Consider the following 20,841-nt stretch of genomic DNA (forward strand, 5'->3'; position numbering starts at 1 on the left):
GGCAGTCTGCAGCCTCCTCACTCTCTAAAGACCTGGACAAAATCACAGACTGGTCAAACAAGTGGAACATGTCTTTCAATCCTGACAAATATCACACTCTTACTATGTCTCTCCGAAAAGATCGACTGGACAACCCTCCCATCTACTTTCTCAACAATCCTCTCCAAGAAGTTCTGTCGCTCAAGCTTTTGGGTCTCACTATCTGCCATGATCTTTCTTGGGAAAACCACATTTCCAAGCTGGCCTCCAAAGCCAGTCGCCGACTGGGCATCCTCCGTCGTGCGAAGTCCTTCCTAGGCACACCTGAGCTCCTCACCACATACAAGGCTTTCATCCGCAGCTCAATGGAATACTGTTCTCCCCTATGGGCTGGTGCTCCTGCCTCACACCTGGCTCGGCTTCACGCTGTTGAATCCAAAGCTTTCAGAATCATTGGAATCTCCCGCGATGAAGCTATCTCTGAGGGCCTTTCACTCACTCACCGCAGGCAGGTCGGTGGTCTTTCTGTCTTCTACCGACTCCTCTCCGGCCTTGCTCCCCCAGCTCTCTCTGTGCTCTGTCCCCCAAATATTCCTACAGGTCGCACAAGATCTGCCTGCCACCCTCTGATGGTTAAACTGCCGAAATCTCGGCTCTCTGCTCACCTTCACTCTTTCATTCCTCTTTTCTCCCGCCTCTGGAACAAACTCCCACACTCACTTCAATCACACTCCTCCCTCCAGGTCTTTAAAACAGCTGTTCACCACCATCTCTTATCTTCCCCCATCCAAAACCTTGATCTTTTCTACCCCCACTAATTCACCACAGATCCACCTTGTTTGAAATTCCAACTTCTTTCCTGGAAGTCCTGGCAGTGTCCATATGTTTTATACCTCTCCCACCCCCCCCCCCCTCCTTCCCATGCCTCCCCCCAAAGCCATCTCCCTCCCACAGTTCTCTTGATGTCTCCATGTCTCTCGGTCCCTGCTCTCAAATGTTGTGTTTGTGTCCCCCTCTCCCCATCTTGTCTAACGCTCCCGATGTTATTTGTTTTATGTGTCTGTTTGTCTTTCTGTGTGATTAATGTTCGCTCTTTCACGAGCCTCGATCTTGTATCCCAAAAAAAAAAAAAAAAAAAAAAAAAAACCTTCTAAAAGGTGACAATAATATTGCCAGTTTGACAATATTGTCAACCTTGACCTTGACCTTGACCTTGACCTTGTCAACCAAAAACCTTGACAATGTTATTTGTTTTATGTGTCTGTTTGTCTTTCTGTGTGATTAATGTTCGCTCTTTCACGAGCCTCGATCTTGTATCCAAAAAAAAAAAAAAAAAAAAAAAAACCTTCTAAAAGGTGACAATAATATTGCCCGGGCCATTTTAGGATTTCTGTGTGGAATAAGCTAAGATTTAGTGATTTTTTTCAGCTTTTTTGTTTTGTTCCACTGTAAACCAAAGAAATACATATGTGGATACCAAAATATTTTTTAATTTCAACAATTTTCTGGAAGAAATGGTGCATTATTTGAAAAAAGTGCAAGGGTGCCAATATTTGTTAAAGGTTAAACCACTCTTCGCACAGGTAAATTTGTCCCCTCCCTTCACCCACCACCAATCTCTCCATCGTGCTATATATCATTTTTTGCTCCTTATCTCAATGGTGAATAACCATTTTAAAAATTCTGAGATCCAGATCTTCACCAAAATCTAATCATTCCGTCCTTGTCACAATGTCACATTCCCAACCTCTCCACCAAATTTCGCCTGATATTGGATATCCTGTTCACAAACAGACAGACACAGGTGAAAACATACACTCCATCCACCTTTGGTGGCAGAGATAAATATGCCTAAAATGTATGAAATATATATATAATGCGGAAATAATTTTGACACCGAAAGCGCATGATTGCCCTGTTGCCTGTTATTTTATTTTTTATAAATGACAAAATCACGTTTTGTTTATTTGAGTTTTTTGTCTGAAGTGCAGTTTACTGCCTTTGTGACGGTATGGTGTTTCATCGTGTCTTTGCCAATTGTGATCACACCCTGAGAATGATGCGTTGGCTGTTTGTCCAATGGTTAGATGGGTTGATTACTGTTTATAAGTTTATTAAAGCAACACACAAAACACAGGGATTCTCCAGCAAAAGGTAATATTGATTCGTAACATAAAATTGCATAACATGCGTAAGATCAATTTTTTCTTTTTTTCCACTGATGTATATATGTATATATATATATATATATATATATATATATATATATATATATATATATATATATATATATATATATATATATATATATATATATATGTAGGGCTTGTGGGACACCTTGTACATTGTGTGTAATCATGTGCAGACAAAGACGGTTTACATCAGTGGTCTTTCACATGAATTATAAGAACATTAGTAGATAATGGATAAATACATATGACCTCAAGCAAATACATATGAATATGGGATACCTGTGGATACAGATGGATGTGGTATATCAAACCTTGGGATGTCTGCAACCTGCACTCGGATGTCTGACCTACAATTAAGTTATTACTTCCAGTCCAGATCAAGGGGTAATCATATGAAAACACACCAATTCTACATACTGTATGTATGCAAGTATGTATGAACCTTAGAATCGGAAACGACTTGGTCGATCTCCACCAAAATTTGCATACATGCTGGGATAACATGTGAGCTGGTCACGGCACAAGTAAAATTGTCTTCTTTCCCCTCAGGGATGGGAGAGATAATCCAGACAAAAGGCAGAGTAATGTGTGGATATTAGTCTAGATCAAATTGAAATATCATGGGGGGAGTGGGTGCAACTATAATTTTTCTAAACGGTGGGGGTTGGGGGTTAAGTAACCAGGATTTTTATAAGGGAGGAGGGGTACATAACTAGGTTTTGTAAAACGGGAGAGGGGTGCCCAACCAGAATATTTATAAAGGGGGTGCTCGCAGCATATGTCGATCAAATATCTTATTAAAAGCAAATAAGACAACCAGAATTGAAAGTTAATTTTTTTTAAACAAGCAGATTTCTTATTAAAAGGAGAAGGGCACAAAATATCTAATTGCCACAATAATTCACTCCTGGAGGGGGTTAGGTATTTACTAATAATCCATAATAATATAGCATACCCGTTTTATTTAACACCACCAGTAATACCAACTCCCACCAGGAGCGAAATATGGTGTCAATATACCCTCTCCATGGTCGACGGCCTCCTTCTTATTTGCGTGAGAATGGACACGTCTCCTTTTAGTAATAATAACAAATGTTCCCTCCCGGAGCGAAGAAAGTTCCAATATCCTATCCCTTAAACCACTTGCACTATCCTCTGTGAACAAGTGAAAATCGCAAGTTGTCTCCCCATTCTCACAGTGTGTGTGGGGGAGGGAGAGGCTGGAGTGAGGGAGGGAATTATTCTGTGTCCATAGTCTGACCCTGGATAAAAGTATGATGGAACAATGATCACAAGACTAGCAATAAAAAGGATACAAATACAAAAAAATTTTTTAGTAAGATCATGCTACTCAAGTTATATTCCACTCAACAACTGTAAGCCATGTGCATGACGAAATGATAGAATATTGTTGAGTTTTCATGGAGGGAACTGCAAATTAAACAAATAATACAAGTTAATTGTTTTGCCATTTTTGATTTTGTGACGAGTCAAAGCATGAGGCTGTGTGTTCAATCAGTAGACTAAGTCAGAGCTTTGTGTCTTCCCATGGGGAACCTGTAATGGGAGGTTGGGGTATCAAAGGAGCATTTTGACCTCCTGCAGATCCTGTGGAAGGGGTAGAAGAAAGAAAGCAGAAGTGACAAAAACCTTTGAGCTTTCCAATCCAGGTCAGCAACAAGGTAAGAAATCAGACAGTAAGTAGCAGGGAGAACAAGACTGACCTAAACAGATGCCAAGTGCTGTGCATACAACAGCAGGGGAGAAAGAAAGCAGTAAGGAGACGATACGTGGACCATATTGATGGACAAAGTCCTCACAATCCTGAGATAGTGACCCAGGAAGAAGATCACAAACCGATTCCAAAGCTTTTTCCACAGCTGCCTGGGGAATGAAAGAAGAAGCAAACAATGAAGTGAATCGTGTAAAAGTATTTCCATTTAGCCATGAGTTCAAAAGGGGGCGATATTACAAAGTCAAATCGTCATATTCATTAACATCCTTTGTCAATTCATTGCTGGAGGAATAGTGGGGGGGCCAATGTTTTCCCGTTGAATTCAAATGTTAATTTGTGGACACTGGTTGGGTTGTCTTTAGGGATGATAGAAGTTGTAGAAAAAATATGTCTCCATTTTTTTCAAGTTCTTTATAGCGGCCATTTTGGATTATCAAAATGGCGTTTGTTGAAAACCGAAATTGTCATTATCTTGGCTTCTAAATGACCTAGAGTGTTAATTTTGGTGTCCAAATGTACATATTTGCGGATACTTAATCCAATAAACACACATTTATACACCTACATATGATCAAAAGGGTTCTTATGGCAGCCATCTTGGATTTTCACGCACTTATGCCAACACATATATATATTTTTTTCCATCATTTTCACTTCTAAATCACATAAAGGCTGGACTTTAGTGTTCAAATGTACACTTATAATGTCTTTGTGCAATATTTTTAGTTGGCAGTGTTCATTGTTACATTGAAGGATCTCCATCCTCCTCATCATCAGTGTTATCGATTCCCATGGGGCGCTCCTGACCCGTGTTACCACACACCTCTTCATCTGCCCCACACATACACATCTCAGAACAGTTGAGATGCTGAGACCTGCATGAGCAGTGAGACATGCATTGGGTCTTCTTGCAGTTACATTTGATTAGATGTGTGATGGCAGCTGGGGCTGGAGGGTCCTTGGTTGTGATGGGCACCAGCTGATCTCCTTCTGCTCTCCATCCATGTTCTGTTGGTTGTGGAAGCTGGGGGTCCGGTACATCAGCCTGATGCCACACCATGGCCTGGAAATGTGCACGAGCAATGGCTTCATGTAAAGCTCCCCGTGTTGGTGGCAGCTTCTGTGCCTCTAGCTGTTTCTTGGTAAACAGTCTCCACCTCAGCTTGCCCACATCCACAACTGTAGTACGAGGCTCATACAGCTGGCATACAAATGCCTCAATGTCACTTTCTGTGTCAGCTCTCAGCTCCTCAGAGGCCCCAAGGTCATGAAACGCAGATACCACCTCAACAGAGCACCTATTGAGGGCTTGCCAACATGTCGCACAACATGAGGGCTTCCCTCAGATGGGGATGCTCTTGGAAGAATTCGTCCACATAGAGGTCGAAGAGGGCTTGGACAGTGGTGATGTGGGCCTCCAAAGCCCTCTTCATGTGCTTGGCTTCCAGTATTTGTCTGGTCGTTGTTGGGCCATAGATATCAGCCTCAGACCAAGCCTCGTCAAGACCACTGTCCTCTATGGCATTCCCAGCAGCCCTCAGTGCAGCCATCACAGTGTGCATCTCCCCTAGTCGCAGTACCCACTTGCCTTTGCAGTCATCTCTGGTCATCTCCAGCTGTTTGGCTCGCTCATACAGGGCCATGTCTAAGGTGATCACTGTCTTCCTATCGGGACCCATGACCATGCAGTTGATTTGCTGTGTCTGTTTCAAGACTGTTATCAGTGTTTGCCATTCATGGGCTGGTGCTGCTACCAATGGCAGGGCGTTGACCTCTGTCAGAGGCTTCGAAGAGGAGAGCAGTGAGTTGTAGGCTGTCCAAGTTGGGATATCGTGATGCTTGATCCTACTGCCAGGTGGCTGTTTTGGATCGTGGACGAGTGACCCAACAGGGTCAGCATGCTGGGGTTCTGCAGCTTGCAGCTGGTCATCTGGTGGGATGATGTCGTCTTGTACGTCCTCAGCTTCAGCTGTTCGCATGATTGTGCGTGAAAGTAGCCACACTGTGTCCGTCGCAGAGTACGGCTTGGTGACATCTGGGTTTGACCGTGTCTTGAAGCTATACGTGGTACCTGTGGCAGATTGTTTGTTTGGTGCTTGGCAAGGAACAAAGTCTGGAGCAGTCAGAACCTTGAGTGAGCGGTGTCTGGCCTTTCGGTCATGTAGTGTCAGTGTTCTATGTTCATCTGTGGAGGGTGCATGTTCCCGTCGTTGGTAGAGTGCCCAGGCTGTAGCATGGAGTGTCCGCTTCCCATCAGGTGTGTCTTCATTGAAGTCACTGTTGTCCACTGCAAAGAAGACAAACGTCCCTATGCGCATGGTTCTTGGAAAGTATACACCCTGTTCTGTCGTAGACTCTATGACTGAGTTGGCCAGCTGTGTCTCCAACCGCAAGATCCGACTATAATCAACAGACAGACCGAACCCATGCAGGAAATCCAGAAGCTTCTTGTTTCTGGTGGACTGATGGACTACAATGGCAACGGCAAGCTGCTGTGGCCATTCTAAGCGATGGCGGAATGGTGCATCTGGCTCTTTGGGCTTGTACGTGACTTGGCGTTTTGACTTGTAGCCGTACATGATGTTCTGACTGATGGTTATAACATCTCGATGAATAGTGGCTGAGCGCATAGTCTCTGGCTCAATGCTCGTGGCTGGTCCTTCCAGTAGCCAGCGGAGGAAAGCATAGAGTACTTTGGGTACATGCTTTTCAGCATCATCAGTGTTCATTTCTCCTTCAAATTGCCATGGGTGCTTGTTCTGACAAGCAATGGCACTGCGGAGAACAGAGGCACTCTCAAACAGTTGTTCGATGTTTTTTTCATTTGTCTTCGTCATTGCATCTTCGACAGCTGCATCACGCACGGCAGTGGAGAATACACAGTCTGACTCGTTTCGACGTTTTGGTTTCATGAAGTGAACGTCATCAATGTGAGAGTTGATTTTCTCCTTCATGCCTTGGGTAGTAGGTGATGGGACATTGTGCACACCATTATTGTCAAGAATCCTGGAGTAAACCGACTTCAGGTCAGACATGTTGAGAATTTCACCAGCTTGGAGTAGAGAGCGAACAAGGCTGACAAACTCAATGTCTGCGGCTATTTTGATAACATTAGTTTCTTGCAGTATGTGTTCTTTGTCATCACTTGATGTCCCACTCTTGGGAGCACGTTGGACATTCTGCACCCAGCATGGGAGATGATACTTGACGTCGATCGCATGAGCATCATGTGCACTGATGGCAGCACTCAGCTGAACTTTCCACTTGTGGTTGCTGCCTTCTTCAACAGCTTTCTTCAGCTGTTTACCTGCGTTGAACGTGCATGTACACTTTCCTTAGTGACCTCTTGACAGAAGAAACAAAGGTCTCTGTTGAATGGAGTTGATGATGAACGTGTGAAGCGAAGAGTCTCGTCTTGCGTAGAACCTGAGGTACTTGCAGCGGCAGGTGCAGAAGAAGGACGTCCACACCTCTTATGAAGATGCTGGGTGTCGCCATGTTCGCAGGCTTTCTGGTGGCGAACTCTAGCACGCTCCAGGTGAGCAGTGTTGCATGTAGATCCATAACATGCCCGGTGCCACTTTGCTTTATTGTTCCTCAAGTCAGTGGCAGTGAAACAGCTTAATCGTTCGCTGATCTGTTTGAAGTCGGCATCACCATATCGTGCCCTCTCCTGGATGAACTGGAGAAACTTTGCATATGAGCCCAGTGCTGGCTCAGTCACTAGTGCACCTTGGGGATCCTGGCACTGAATGCAAAGTGTGAAATCAGTTTCTTTCTTGGTTTTCTTGCTTTTTGGCTCCATCATAGCTCAGGGTCACGAATCTGGAACATACAAATAACAAATAACAATTAAGATAGATGTGCATTAAGTTAGATTTTGGACACTGGTTCGGCTGTGCCATAAAAACCTATTTTTATCCCTTGTAGGTTATTAAAGAAGGTTTCATTCAATTCTCTATCCCCAAAAATGTACAACTGGACACCAGAATCGAAACTCTAGGTCATTTAGAAGCCAGGATAATGGAATTTTACGTTTTCGACATCCGCCATTTTGAAAATCCAAAATGGCCGCCATAAAGAACTTGAAACAATTGGAGACATATTTTTTCTAGAACTTATATCATCCCTAAAGACAGCCCAACCAGTGTCCAAAAATTAACAAGCAATTTCACCGGGCATTTCAATCTGCTACATTGGCCCCCCCACTAGAAGGCCTCTCAAAGATTCCTTCATAAACATCATCTTCAGGAAGTTTCATCCAACTGGCTCTTGCAAACTTCTTGATTTCATGTTGCCATCATTCAAGATGTCTTCTGCAGTGAAATTAAATATTCCTTGACTGCAAACCTACTGACCGGTGTTCAGCATGGCAGAGACAATGTGTTAGTGTGGCAAGCGACACTTGTTGCTGGCAGGTCGTGCAGCAAGCGCTGTCATGGGGCTTGCTGCCTCGTCAACTTTGGGGATTCGATCTGTGTTTATTGTCAAGCTTAGTATGGTCACGAATAAATGATTCAGCAAGCAGTATGTTGTCCTCATATTGTCCTCAACAAGGGTGAAATCTAGATCGACATCTCTGCTTTCGTCTATTTGAGACCATAGGGCTTTAATCTCGGTCTGCAAAGACGCAAGTAAAGCTGCTGGGGAAGTAGGTAAAACATTGGAGGAAGGAGAAGCTGCTCTTTCTGACCAGCCACACAGCGGTCAATCAGCCACAGCCATAGCACAAGACAGCATCCAATGAGTTGACAATGTGATACAGCAGGATTGACGCATCACATCTACAGTCACGTCAAAAAGTAAGTACACCCCATGTAAAATTTTGACTTTTTCAACATATTTCAACATACAGCTATTTGATCTTCATTTCAACAATATTGATAGATAAAGGTGATATAATATAACAAATATCATGAAACATTTACATTTTGTAGTCCATTGTATAATTTAAATAAACATAAATGCAAATTTCACATGTGGAAAAAGTAAGTACACCCCTACATTTATCACTACTTCAAATACCTAAAATTAGAATCAGGTGCACCATCTCAGGTGCAAATGATTAGAACATCGTCAGAGACGATCTTGGAGGAACCTGTCGTATTTAAACCTCAGACATTTAGTTTGGTTTGCTCTTTGTTGTTGAAGTGTGCGGCGTCACCATGCCGAGATCAAAAGAGCTCTCTGAGGCCTTCAGAAAGAAGGTTATAGATGCCTACGAGTCTGGGAAGGGATTTAGAAAGATCTCCAAACAATTTGAAATCAATCATTTGACTGTCCGGAAGATCATCTACAAGTGGAGAAGATTCCAAACAACTGCCAACTTGTTCAGGCCGGGCCGCCCCAGCAAGTTCAGCCCAAGAGCAGACCACAAGATGCTGAAAGAAGTCTCTAAGAACCCCAGAATGTCATCACGGGACCTACAGGTAGCTCTTGCCACTGTTGATGTCAAAGTGCATGAGTCTACCATTAGAAAGAGGCTGCACAAATTTGATCTACATGGGAGGTGTGCCAGGAGGAAACCTTTGCTGTCCAGAAAGAACATCAGGGCAAGACTAAAGTTTGCCAATGAACACCTAGGCAAAGACCAGCACTTCTGGAACAATGTGCTCTGGACAGATGAGTCAAAGGTAGAGCTATTTGGCCACAGTACCAGAAGACATGTTTGGTGAAAACCAAAGACAGCATTTGACCACAAGAACCTGATACCAACTGTTACGGATTTATGTGGATTTATGTGAATTACTATTCAGGTCTTTGCTTATCAATGTGTAGTCGAGTAACGGTTGTTGTGATTAAAGGGTCAGGAGCCCTTCTGGGAAAAAGGAGACAGGAAACGGAAGAAGAAAAGACACGAGGTCCTGGAGAAGCGACGATCTTCTTTCTCTTCCTCGCCGAGCTCCGACGAGAGTTGGTATCGATATTGAGCAGTGTGGAGGACGCTGCGTTTGAAAGCCCGTCTGACAAAAGGAGTTACCTGCGCGGGGTACTTACCCCTTGACACGTCAAGTTGCCGTGGGTTCGTGCACGGAACCCAGCGTCCGGCACAGTTCGCCTCACCGTCTACAAGGACGCGTACGGGTCGCACCTTGGGCCTCGCGCGCGTTGCAAGCCGCGCTTGGTTTTGCCCCGTTGTGTGGCAAGGAGGTGTGCGCTGCAGCAGCTGTCCCCGGTACGAGACGTGCACGTTTGGAGCAGGTCCGCCCGGGGTTCGTTTCACCACCCGTGTGCGGAGAAGAGAGACATTGTGAGGGACAGTGGCCCAAGTGGTCGTGAGTGGGGACAGGGGGGGGGACACATATGTAAGATGGCCATCTTAGTGATTGATTGTTGATTGTTGATGGTTGTTGATTCCTTGGGGGAATATATTATTGATTACTCTGGATCCTTGGTGTGGGGTTTCTTATTGACTGGAATTCATATTGATTGCGTTACGAAAGCGTATAAATCATATATCTTTCTGGCGGGGTGCCTCCCACGGTCCGGGGGTCACCGAGGCCAGGTAGTTACCGGGAGGACCACGTAACAGAATTGGGGGCTCGTCCAATTGCATTCCGGGATTTAAAATTGTATAACATAATAAAATAATAATTTTTATTAATTAAAATTTATTAATTAATTATTAATTGGTAATTTTTTCAGGAATTGTGATAAAGTCTTGGGTGAAGGTTAACAGGTGTTAACGATAGTCACCATGGCGTTTGTTGCACAGAACTTTGCGGTAACACCTAGTGAGGCACAGTTCCGAGCGTTACTAAAAGCGGACCTCTTGAAATTGGCCAAACATTTTAACTTGGAGGTCCGAACTAATTTGAGGAAGGCAGAGTTGCAGACCATGGTGATACAGTCTATGGTGGGATTAGGAACATGGGACGAGTTAGCCTGGCAGTGGCTACCCGAAGAACCAGAAGACGTTGAGCTCCGGAAACTGGAGTTGCAATTACGGAGCCAGGAACGGATCAAGGAAGAAGAAAGGAAAGCAGAAAAGGAAAGAGCAGAAGAAGAAAGGAAAGCAGAAAAGGAAAGAGCAGAAGAAGAAAGGAAAGCAGAAGAGAGGAGAGAAGAGAAACAAGCAGAGGAAAGGAGAGTGGAACGAGAACTCCAGGAAAGGTTAAAAGAAGAAGAAAGGAAAGCAGAAAAGGAAAGAGCAGAAGAAGAAAGGAAAGCAGAAAAGGAAAGAGCAGAAGAAGAAAGGAAAGCAGAAGAGAGGAGAGAAGAGAAACAAGCAGAGGAAAGGAGAGTGGAACGAGAACTCCAGGAAAGGTTAGAAGGGAGAAAAGCAGAGGAGAGGAGAGCTGCCAGGGAACTCGAAGCAGAGGAGAGAAAAGCCGAAAGGGAGTTGAAGGAACGTGATCTGGCACTTCAGCAAGAGATTAAATTCAAGGAGCTGGATTTAATGAGAGAACGGGGAGAGGTACCACCCTTGCTGACGGGGTCGACACCTAGCCAGTACACCTGGGATGTGGGCAGACATGTGAGGCTGGTTCCACCCTTCAGTGAAAAGGAAGTTGCTAAATTTTTTCCACACTTTGAGAAAGTGGCTCGACAGTTAAACTGGCCGGAGGAGGCCTGGACCATACTCATGCAAAGTGTGCTGGTGGGTAAAGCTCAAGAGATTTATTCGGCGCTACCAATGGACCAATGTGCAGATTATGAGCTATTGAAGAAGCACATCCTCAAAGCCTATGAGTTGGTTCCGGAAGCTTACCGGCAAAAATTCAGGAATGCCAGGAAGAGGGAGAGTGAGACCCATGTGGAGTTTGCTAGAGTGAAAGAAAATATGTTTGATTGGTGGTGTGAGTCAAAAGGAGTCGGGAACGACTTCGAAGCATTGCGTGACCTGATGCTGGTGGAGGAATTTCAACAGTGTGTCCACGAGGACATCAAAGTGTACCTGCAGGAAAAGAAAGTACCAAAGTTGTGGGACGCAGCCACCATGGCAGATGATTATGCCTTAACACACCGGATAGGGGTCCACGAACCTAACTCCTCGCCTAGATCTCCGCAGGGGAGGTGTGGAACAGCAGGTGCGGAGAACGACAATACATGGCGGCAGCCTCGAGATGAATATGGGGACAACGCTGATACCCGAACTGTTCGAAATCAGGGGGCTACGGGCCCAAGACAAACTTATTTTTCGGGGGGCCCGAGGCAGACCACGAGTTTTTCCTCCGGGCCTACTTGCGCTTTTTGCAAGAAACCTGGACACTTGATGTCCAGTTGTTACCTCATGAAAAGGGAAAACCCAGAGCGGAGTCCGACTATTACCACTCCGAATGCGATGGCAAGCGTAAGAAATCGCCCACAGAAGAGTTACCAACCATTTATTTATGAGGGGTTGGTCTCACTCAAGGGAGACTTGACTAACCCAAGACCGGTTAGGGTTTTGAGGGACACAGGAGCCCATCAATCCTTAATGCTTGAAGGCATTTTGCCATTGTCAAAGAGTACCGCAACTGGTGATAGTGTTCGGTTACAAGGGATCGGTGGCTGTGTTAGTGCCCCACTTCATGTCATCCATTTGGAATCCGATTTGGTGTCAGGACCGGTCACCGTCGGTTTACAAGCCACGCTTCCTGTAGAGGGAGTATCTGTGATTATCGGGAATGATTTGGCCGGGGGGCAAATTTATGGTAACCCGAGGGTTGGTAAAGAGCACAGCAGGGAAAATAACACCACACCAGCTCGGGATGGCGACAAAAGTTCCAAGTTATTTGTAGGGGGACTGAACTTCAACACAGAGGAAGAAGTTCTGACCTCTGTCTTCAACAGATATGGGCCGCTGGTGGAAGTGCGGGTGGTAAAAGACAGGGAAACGCAACGGTCAAGAGGGTTCGGCTTTGTCACATTTGCAAGCACAAGAGACGCCAGGGAGGCAGAGAAGAATTGGAATGGTAAGGATTTGGAAGGTCGGACCATAACAGTAGGGAAGGCATTTCGTAGGCGTCGAGAGGTCTACAGAAGAGGACCACTTGGCAGTAGTTTTGGGGTGGGCAGCAGCCGATATTACGATGGAGGCTCCCAGAGTTACGGCACCTCCCGAAAGAATGAATGTCAGAGCACTGGCCGAGAAGGAGACCGCCAGTCAGGTAACGGCTGGGACAAGGGGTCCCACCGTAACTGTTAGGAGTCTGGAGAAGTTGAAGCCCTATATACGGTGGAGCCGCCGAGCCGGGGCTCCTACACGGACTAACCGTGAACGCCACGTTCTTAAAGGCGTCCAGGTAGTGAACTTTCCTGCACGGACTAACCGTGAACTCCACGTTCTTAAAGGCGTCCATGTAATGAACTTTCCTCCCCGGACTAACCGTGAACTCCACATTCCTCAAGGCGTTCATGTAGGGAATACTCCGCTGGGCCTCCCGAAAAAGTGCTATAGAGAGGTTTAAATTTGGGGGCTTTGGTCACCACCTCTTAACCGTCATTCAAGAGAAACTAGAAGTGGTTGACGCTTGGTCCAGAGGGAATTAATCTAGGGGATTGTGTGAAATTTTGTTGCTTTATTTTTAAGTGATGACTGTGCCCGGGGGGGAACTGATGATTTGGGGGGGGGTGAGTTATCTGGTTTGTTTATCCAAGTTGGCCGGCAAAGAAAGTTTTCGCTGGGTTCAAACTTTCTTTCTTGAAGGGGGGGAGTGTTACGGATTTATGTGGATTTATGTGAATTACTATTCAGGTCTTTGCTTATCAATGTGTAGTCGAGTAACGGTTGTTGTGATTAAAGGGTCAGGAGCCCTTCTGGGAAAAAGGAGACCGGAAACGGAAGAAGAAAAGACACGAGGTCCTGGAGAAGCGACGATCTTCTTTCTCTTCCTCGCCGAGCTCCGACGAGAGTTGGTATCGATATTGAGCAGCGTGGAGGACGCTGTGTTTGAAAGCCCGTCTGACAAAAGGAGTTACCTGCGCGGGGTACTTACCCCTTGACACGTCAAGTTGCCGTGGGTTCGTGCACGGAACCCAGCGTCCGGCACAGTTCGCCTCACCGTCTACAAGGACACGTACGGGTCGCACCTTGGGCCTCGCGCGCGTTGCAAGCCGCGCTTGGTTTTGCCCCGTTGCATGGCAAGGAGGTGTGCGCTGCAGCAGCTGTCCCTGGTACGAGACGTGCACGTTTGGAGCACGTCCGCCCGGGGTTCGTTTCACCACCCGTGTGCGGAGAAGAGAGACATTGTGAGGGACAGTGGCCCAAGTGGTCGTGAGTGGGGACAGGGGGGGACACATATGTAAGATGGCCTTCTTAGTGATTGATTGTTGATTGTTGATGGTTGTTGATTCCTTGGGGGAATATATTATTGATTACTCTGGATCCTTGGTGTGGGGCTTCTTATTGACTGGAATTCATATTGATTGCGTTACGAAAGCGTATAAATCACATATCTTTCTGGCGGGGTGCCTCCCACGGTCCGGGGGTCACCGAGACCAGGTAGTTACCGGGAGGACCACGTAACACAACTGTAAAGCATGGTGGGGGAAATATTATGGTTTGGGGCAGCTTCGCTGCATCAGAGCATGGGCAGCTCACCATCATAGAATCCACCATGAATTCTTCGTTGTACCAGAGGGTGCTTGAGGATAATGTGAGGCCATCTGTCGGAAAGTTGAAGCTCAACCGAAGGTGGACCTTGCAACATGACAATGACCCTAAACATCTATCTATAATTCCAGTAATCTCTGTGTGTATGTTTGTATGTTTGTATGTTTGTATGTCTGTGACCGCTGTTTCTCGACAACCACGGGTCCGATATACTTTAAACTTGCCAGGTATATTGCTGGGGACCCGAGGATGTGCCTTTTCAAGGTTTCATATTAATCGGACAAGTAGTTACCGAGCTATGTCCAAAAAACGATTCAACCAATCAGAGAGCAGCGAGCTATCACGTGTGCCGAACGTGGCGAACAGACTCTGCCTCGGACGGCACATTTGAGAGCGTATTCATTTATTTCACGTTGGCAAACTATGTTGCCGCTATGTTGGCGTTAAACTATGTTTTAAAACTAATTAAAACCATTTCATGTAAATAGAGGGGGGGGATTGTCACTGTACTCGCAAGCCGTTCGCCGTTCGCTTTGGCGTTGCGAATGGACCAAAACATTTCATGGACCAAACCATTTCATGTAAAGCGTTCGCCGTTCGCTTTGGCGTTGCGAATGAACCAAAACATTTCATGGACCAAACCATTTCATGTAAATAGAGGGGGGGGATTGTCACCGTACTCGCACCCACGTACCCACGTACCCACGTACGGGCATTGCACCCACGTACGGGCATGCCCTAGTACTAGTAAATCCACCAAGGAATGGCTGAAAAGAAAAATGGAGGGTTCTGGAATGGCCAAGTCAAAGCCCGGATCTAAATCCCATCGAGATGTTGTGGGGGGATTTGAAACGAGCTGTGCATGCAAGAAACCCCTCAAACATTGCACAGCTGAAAGAATTCTGCACGGAGGAGTGGGCAAACATTTCTCCCAGTCGATGTCAGAGACGGGTAGACAGTTATAAGAAACGCTGACCTGAGGTTGTTTCTGCCAAAGGGGGCAATACCACCTATTAGAGCCAAGGGTGTACTTACTTTTTCCACATGCGAAATTTGCATTTATGTTTATTTAAATTATACAATGGACTACAAAATGTAAATGTTTCATGATATTTGTTATATTATATCACCTTTATCTGTCAATATTGTTGAAATGAAGATCAAATAGCTGTATGTTGAAATATGTTGAAAAAGTCAAAACTTTACATGGGGTGTACTTACTTTTTCACATGACTGTATATTACTATCACAGGATTTGGAAATTGGTGCAGTCAATATGAGCAGATTGATCGACTGTTTGAGATATTTGGAGGTTTGTCCGAAATTGGTGGCTTGACAACTGACACCTGTACACAAGGCTCAATGAAAGGACATTTGCTCTAAGTTGTTTGGACACTTTGGGAGCAGAGGGCAAGGCATGCTTTCCCGACAGGGAATGCTTGCACTTGTTTCCTGGCGATCTAAAGCCATTGATAAAGATGGATATTTTCGTAGAACATTAGGGTATGTTATCATTATTAATGGAGTATTATGTTATCATTCTGTATGTTATCATTAGGGTATTAATGGAGAAGATTGTCATGGGGTCCGCAAGGCTAACCCCCGCTCTTGCAGAGAAAATGGCCTTAAAATGCCTGTTGTTGTTGTTTGTATTAGGGTATGTTATCAGATTGTGTGTCAACATTTTGGTGAGGTTTCATGCTCTGACAGTAAAATATGTCTGAGGAAAAATATTGCGGCATTACTGCTCCTCGTGGTATTACATACAGTGCAGAATGTCCTGAAAATGTCCCATTATTGGGCAAAAATAGTACAGCAAAGCATTGAGTTTCTTGGCAGCATATTCACCAACCTCTGTCCAATTTGTTCCAATAATGTTCTCCAATTTGTGCACGATCATCTCACAGAGCATGCAAAGGGGATTAAGGTCTCCTGCTGCTGCAAATGCAGGTAGACTTTCCAGAAGTCCATGCGGAGCATCCGGCATCTGATGACACACACAAGCACCAACACATTTCTTACCACACAACTCATCACACCTATATGACTCAATCAAACCTGAATCGGTCATTAAATCAACAAATACTAGCTCTTACAAAACAAAAAGCATGTTTTCTCCAATCTCCAAACTAATTAAAAATAAAAATAAAAACACCTGTAGAGGCCATTTTCCCCCGCAAAGCGGGGGTTGGCCTTTTTCGGGGACCGTGGTTGTTGTTGTTTTTCGGTCCCCTTTTTTTGAAGCAATGTTTTACGGCCGGATGCCCTTCCTGCCACCAACCCTTTTTGTCGCCTTTTTACGACAAACAGGGAATTACGACAAACAGGGAAACAGGAATCTCCAAACTCATTGCACTCTTTAAATCAATATTGCTTTCCCTGACCCATTCCTCATACACATTATACTCGTACTTGCAGGCACCAATATATTGTTACGTTTGTAGGGGGTAGACAATGATTACCTTAGAACCAGGTAGAGTGTATAGATTAGCATGCTCCGATTGTCGTGAAGAAGAACCACCATGTAATAAGTAGGGAATTTGTTTAGTCCGGATGTCGTGTGAGGTGTATCTTCGTCCCCATTACGAGGAGTGGGGTATGTTAATTAGCTCAGGGATTATGGGTAATTTATCCCTTTTATGTCGTTACCTCTGTAATTTATTTCCTATGTCCCTTTTGGCACCACACCATAGACATTAGTGAGAATCCCACATTTAAACACCCTTATTAAAAACCTGCCGGAAGCCAGGACATTGAGCGCTGCCACTATTATTGGCTTGGGAGCATTGAGCGCTGCCACTTGGGAGCCATTTCCAAGCATTGACTTGGGAGGCGCACAGGACGGGCAGGCCAAGGCCACGCCCGAGGAGCCGTGATTGGGCGGGGTTTTGATTGCAGGGAAGGACTGGTAGGGAGCGACTCGCTGATTGGCGAAGCACCGCAGATGACGTCAGAGCCTGGGTGATAAAATAACGTGATAGCGGACATTATCTCTTTTCGCTCTTCGTTCTTCGCTCTTCTTCTTGGCTTGACGCACTAGCAGACATTCTCTGTTCTCTTCTCCTTGGCTCCTCATTCTGATCGATTCCCACTTGCACCTGCTCATTTTGAACTTTGTTGGTGAACGATCGCATTTTTATCTCTCTCTGCATCAACGCCCTTCAGGTTCTTCTCTGATTTTGGATCTCATCGTGGTCGGCCATGCGCCGATATCTTGCTGGTGGTCGTGAGGGGGGGAGAGCTGTGGCTTTCCAAGCAAGAGTGACGGATGGCATGCTGATCGACTCGCTGATTGGTGGCTTTGCAAAAAAAAGCGACGGATGTCATTCTGATCAACTTGCTGATTGGCGAAGCACCACAGATGACGTCAGAACCTGGGTGATAAAAGAACGCGATAGTAGACATTTTCTCTCTTTGCTCTTCTTCTTGGCTTGATGCGCTAGCAGACATTCTCTGTTCTCTTCTCCTTGGCTCCTCGCTCTGACCGATTCCCGCTTGCACCTGCTCATTTTGAACTTTGTTGGTGAACGATCACATTTTTATCTCTCTCTGCATCAAAGCCCTTCTGGTTCTTCTCTGATTTTGGATCTCATCGCGGTCGGCCGTGCGCCGATATCTTGCTGGTGGTCGTGAGGAGGAAGAGCTGCGGCTTTCCAAGCAAGAGCGACGGATGGATGAGCGCTGCTGGCTCACTGCAGTGCGACACACAGCGAGGCCTGGGTTCACACCAACAAACGAGCGGTTCCCGCCAACGAACGAGCGGTTCCCGCCAACGAACGGGCGATTCCCGCCAAAGAGCGAGCGCATTTTACTGCAAAGGCCTGGACGAGTTCTGACGAGACGCACCGGTCGAGTCGAGCTAGGCTAGGAGAGTCGAGTTGACTCTCTTCCTGCCTTTAAAACCTCCCTCAAAACCTATCTGTTTCACAAGTCTTTCAAAGTCTAAGTCCTGTTTTCCCTTTGGTTTGAGGTGGGACAGAGATCGAGAGTATGTCTGTGTGCATGTGCGGGGGAGGGAGGGGAGGAGGAGGGGGAGTACACATCTGTGGGTTTTGAATGGGGAGGGAGAGGAATAGGGCAAGAGTGAAGGTGTGTCTGTGTGTGTGTATGTGTGTGCGGTGTGTGCGTTCGCATGATAATGTAAAGCGCCATGAGGGTCGTTTACTCTGCTTGATGGGGCTATATAAGACTCTTTTATTTTTATTATTATTATTATTATTAGGTACAATTAAATAACACGTTTTGCTTTTACCGTTCTATTTCCCATTGTCCGCATTTGATCCTGTGTGTGGGAACACTCCATATATAAATTTTAGTGTTACCGTGTTTTATTTTGTACCGGCAATTTCCTAATAAAGCCGGTATTTATTTTTGTACATTTTAAATCCGTTTTGTGTGAGTTTATTTATTACAGGTGAAGACTGCATCGGGAAAGCCGTTCAGGTCAGGCTCCGGTTTCCTCTCTCCCTCTTGCCCCCCCCGCACCCCTTCCCACGCGTATTATCCGCCATTTGATTGAGCGCCTCGGCGTAACAGCTTGTTTGGTCATCCGTGCTACCCTACGGTGTTCACCACACAAGGTAGTCACGCGACAATATATATGACAGAAATGTAGAGATAGTATGGGACACCTCAAAGAACCAAACTCTTTATCCTTGACCTTTAAAGTGATAATCCTGAAAATTGCAGAACTTGGAAATTATGGTCTTTTCCAGTGAACTACACGTGCATGATAACTTCCTTTCTCAGCACATCACCTCCAAACTTACCATCACCTTGTCAGCTTATTTTATCTATCGATACATAGGGCTTTCTCGGTCTTCCGGTCCCTCGAGCGACGAGGCTTGCTTCGATCTCTCCACGGCATCAAAGTTTGAGTGTTTTCCCGTTCGTTTCTTGGTCAAATTTCCGCTGGGTATTTTGTTGTGTATGTGTTATTGTGTGTTTCTATTTGGTTTTGGTTTTGTAGTTGTTGCAAATTTGTGTGTAATTAGTCGTTTTTTTTGTTCGCGTCTCGTGCGCCCTGGTCTCTCCGGGCTCCCTCCCCCCCCCCCCCCCCCCCCCGTCAGTGTTTTGTGAATATGGGTTCTTTCCTTCATAGTATTTGCTTGTTTCTTTGATTTTCTTTTGTCCCCCCCTACCTCGCACGAACATCTTACCCTTTGTCCAGCGTTTTGAAAACAGAACAAACAAATAAACAAACCCCAAAAAAATTCGATATTAATTCTTTCTCTCCTCCTAGACACGTGCTTGTTCGCTCTCCTCCTCGTCTCGACTTGTGCCCCGCCCCCTATATCTCGTTTTTCTTCCACCTCTGCTCCTGCTTTCTCAAATCCACGTTCTCACTTAGAGACTTTTCCCTGATTGTTTTTCATGGTTTTGCTTAAATATTATTTAAATATGTTTAAACCGCAGCCGTGATGCTGACGCCCCCCCCCCCCCCCCCCCCCAGAATTTCCATGTCTTAAACGTTTCCCAGTGTTTACCCTGGATTAGAATAGGTACACCGTATCCCTGCGTGTCATAAGAGACGACTAAGAGGGTTGGCGTCAGGAAGGGCATCCGGCCATATAAACATTGCCTCAAAAAGAGAACCATGACAATTACAACTACATATGGGCAGGGTACAGCCCGAAGTGGAGATCGGTTTCTGAGGTTTGGGACATGGAATGTAGGGACAATGACAGGGAGATCAGGAGAAGTGGTGGAAGTATTGATCAGAAGAAGAGTGGACATATGTTGTGTGCAAGAGAAGAGATGGAAGGGAAGTGGTGTGGGAATGGTGAAGGGTAGGCAGGGACAGAAATACAAGTTTATGTGGCAAGGGTGCCTGGAGGGCGTGAATGGTGTTGGTGTCCTGTTTTCTGAGGAGTTTGTAGACAGTGTGGTGAGTGTGACTAGAGTGAGTGATAGGTTGATGATGGTGAAAATGATGATTGGAAAGCTCTTGGTGAACGTCATCTCGGGATATGCTCCGCAGGTTGGTCGAAGCGATGAAGAGAAGGACAAGTTCTGGTGTGCGATAGAGAAGCTGATGGAAAACGTGAAAGATGAGGAAGTTGTGGTAGGAGGAGACCTAAATGGACATGTGGGAAGCAGTATGGATGGTTTTGACTGAGTTCATGGGGGTTACGGATATGGTGTGAGAAATGGAGAAGGTGAAAGGATTTTGGAGTTTGCTGATGGAGCTGATTTGTTGATTTGTAATACTCAGCTCCAGAAAGAGGATAATAAGTTTGTTACATACACGTCAGTTGGGTCGACAACAACCGTTGACTACCTGATGGTGCGTAGGCGAGATAGGGGGCACCTCCGGGATACAAAGGTGATCCCGGGGGAGGAGGCTGTTTCACAGCACCACTTGGTTGTCTGCGACATAAGGGTGAAAGGTGCGAGGA

At 45.6% G+C, this 20,841-nt stretch overlaps 1 protein-coding gene across 4 annotated transcripts in view; it reads right to left on the reverse strand.

Moving 5' to 3' along the window:
* Positions 1–2,075: 2,075 nt before the first annotated feature.
* Positions 2,076–20,841, reverse strand: part of LOC137437930 (prosaposin) — a 35,865-nt gene continuing 17,099 nt past the window's right edge. For all 4 annotated transcript variants that reach the window (XM_068132686.2, XM_068132687.2, XM_068132688.2 and 1 more), the window contains 3 exons: positions 16,296–16,430; positions 3,896–4,055; positions 2,076–3,779 (listed from right to left, as the gene is read on the reverse strand). In XM_068132686.2, coding sequence (XP_067988787.2) covers positions 3,700–3,779; positions 3,896–4,055; positions 16,296–16,430 — 375 coding nt within the window. In that variant the 3' untranslated portion in view covers positions 2,076–3,699. The remainder of the gene's footprint in view (positions 3,780–3,895; positions 4,056–16,295; positions 16,431–20,841) is intronic.

The sequence above is a fragment of the Myxine glutinosa genome, chromosome 12 (genome assembly GCF_964187855.1).
Source record: "Myxine glutinosa chromosome 12, kmMyxGlut1.1, whole genome shotgun sequence".
Lineage (NCBI taxonomy): Eukaryota > Metazoa > Chordata > Myxini > Myxiniformes > Myxinidae > Myxine > Myxine glutinosa.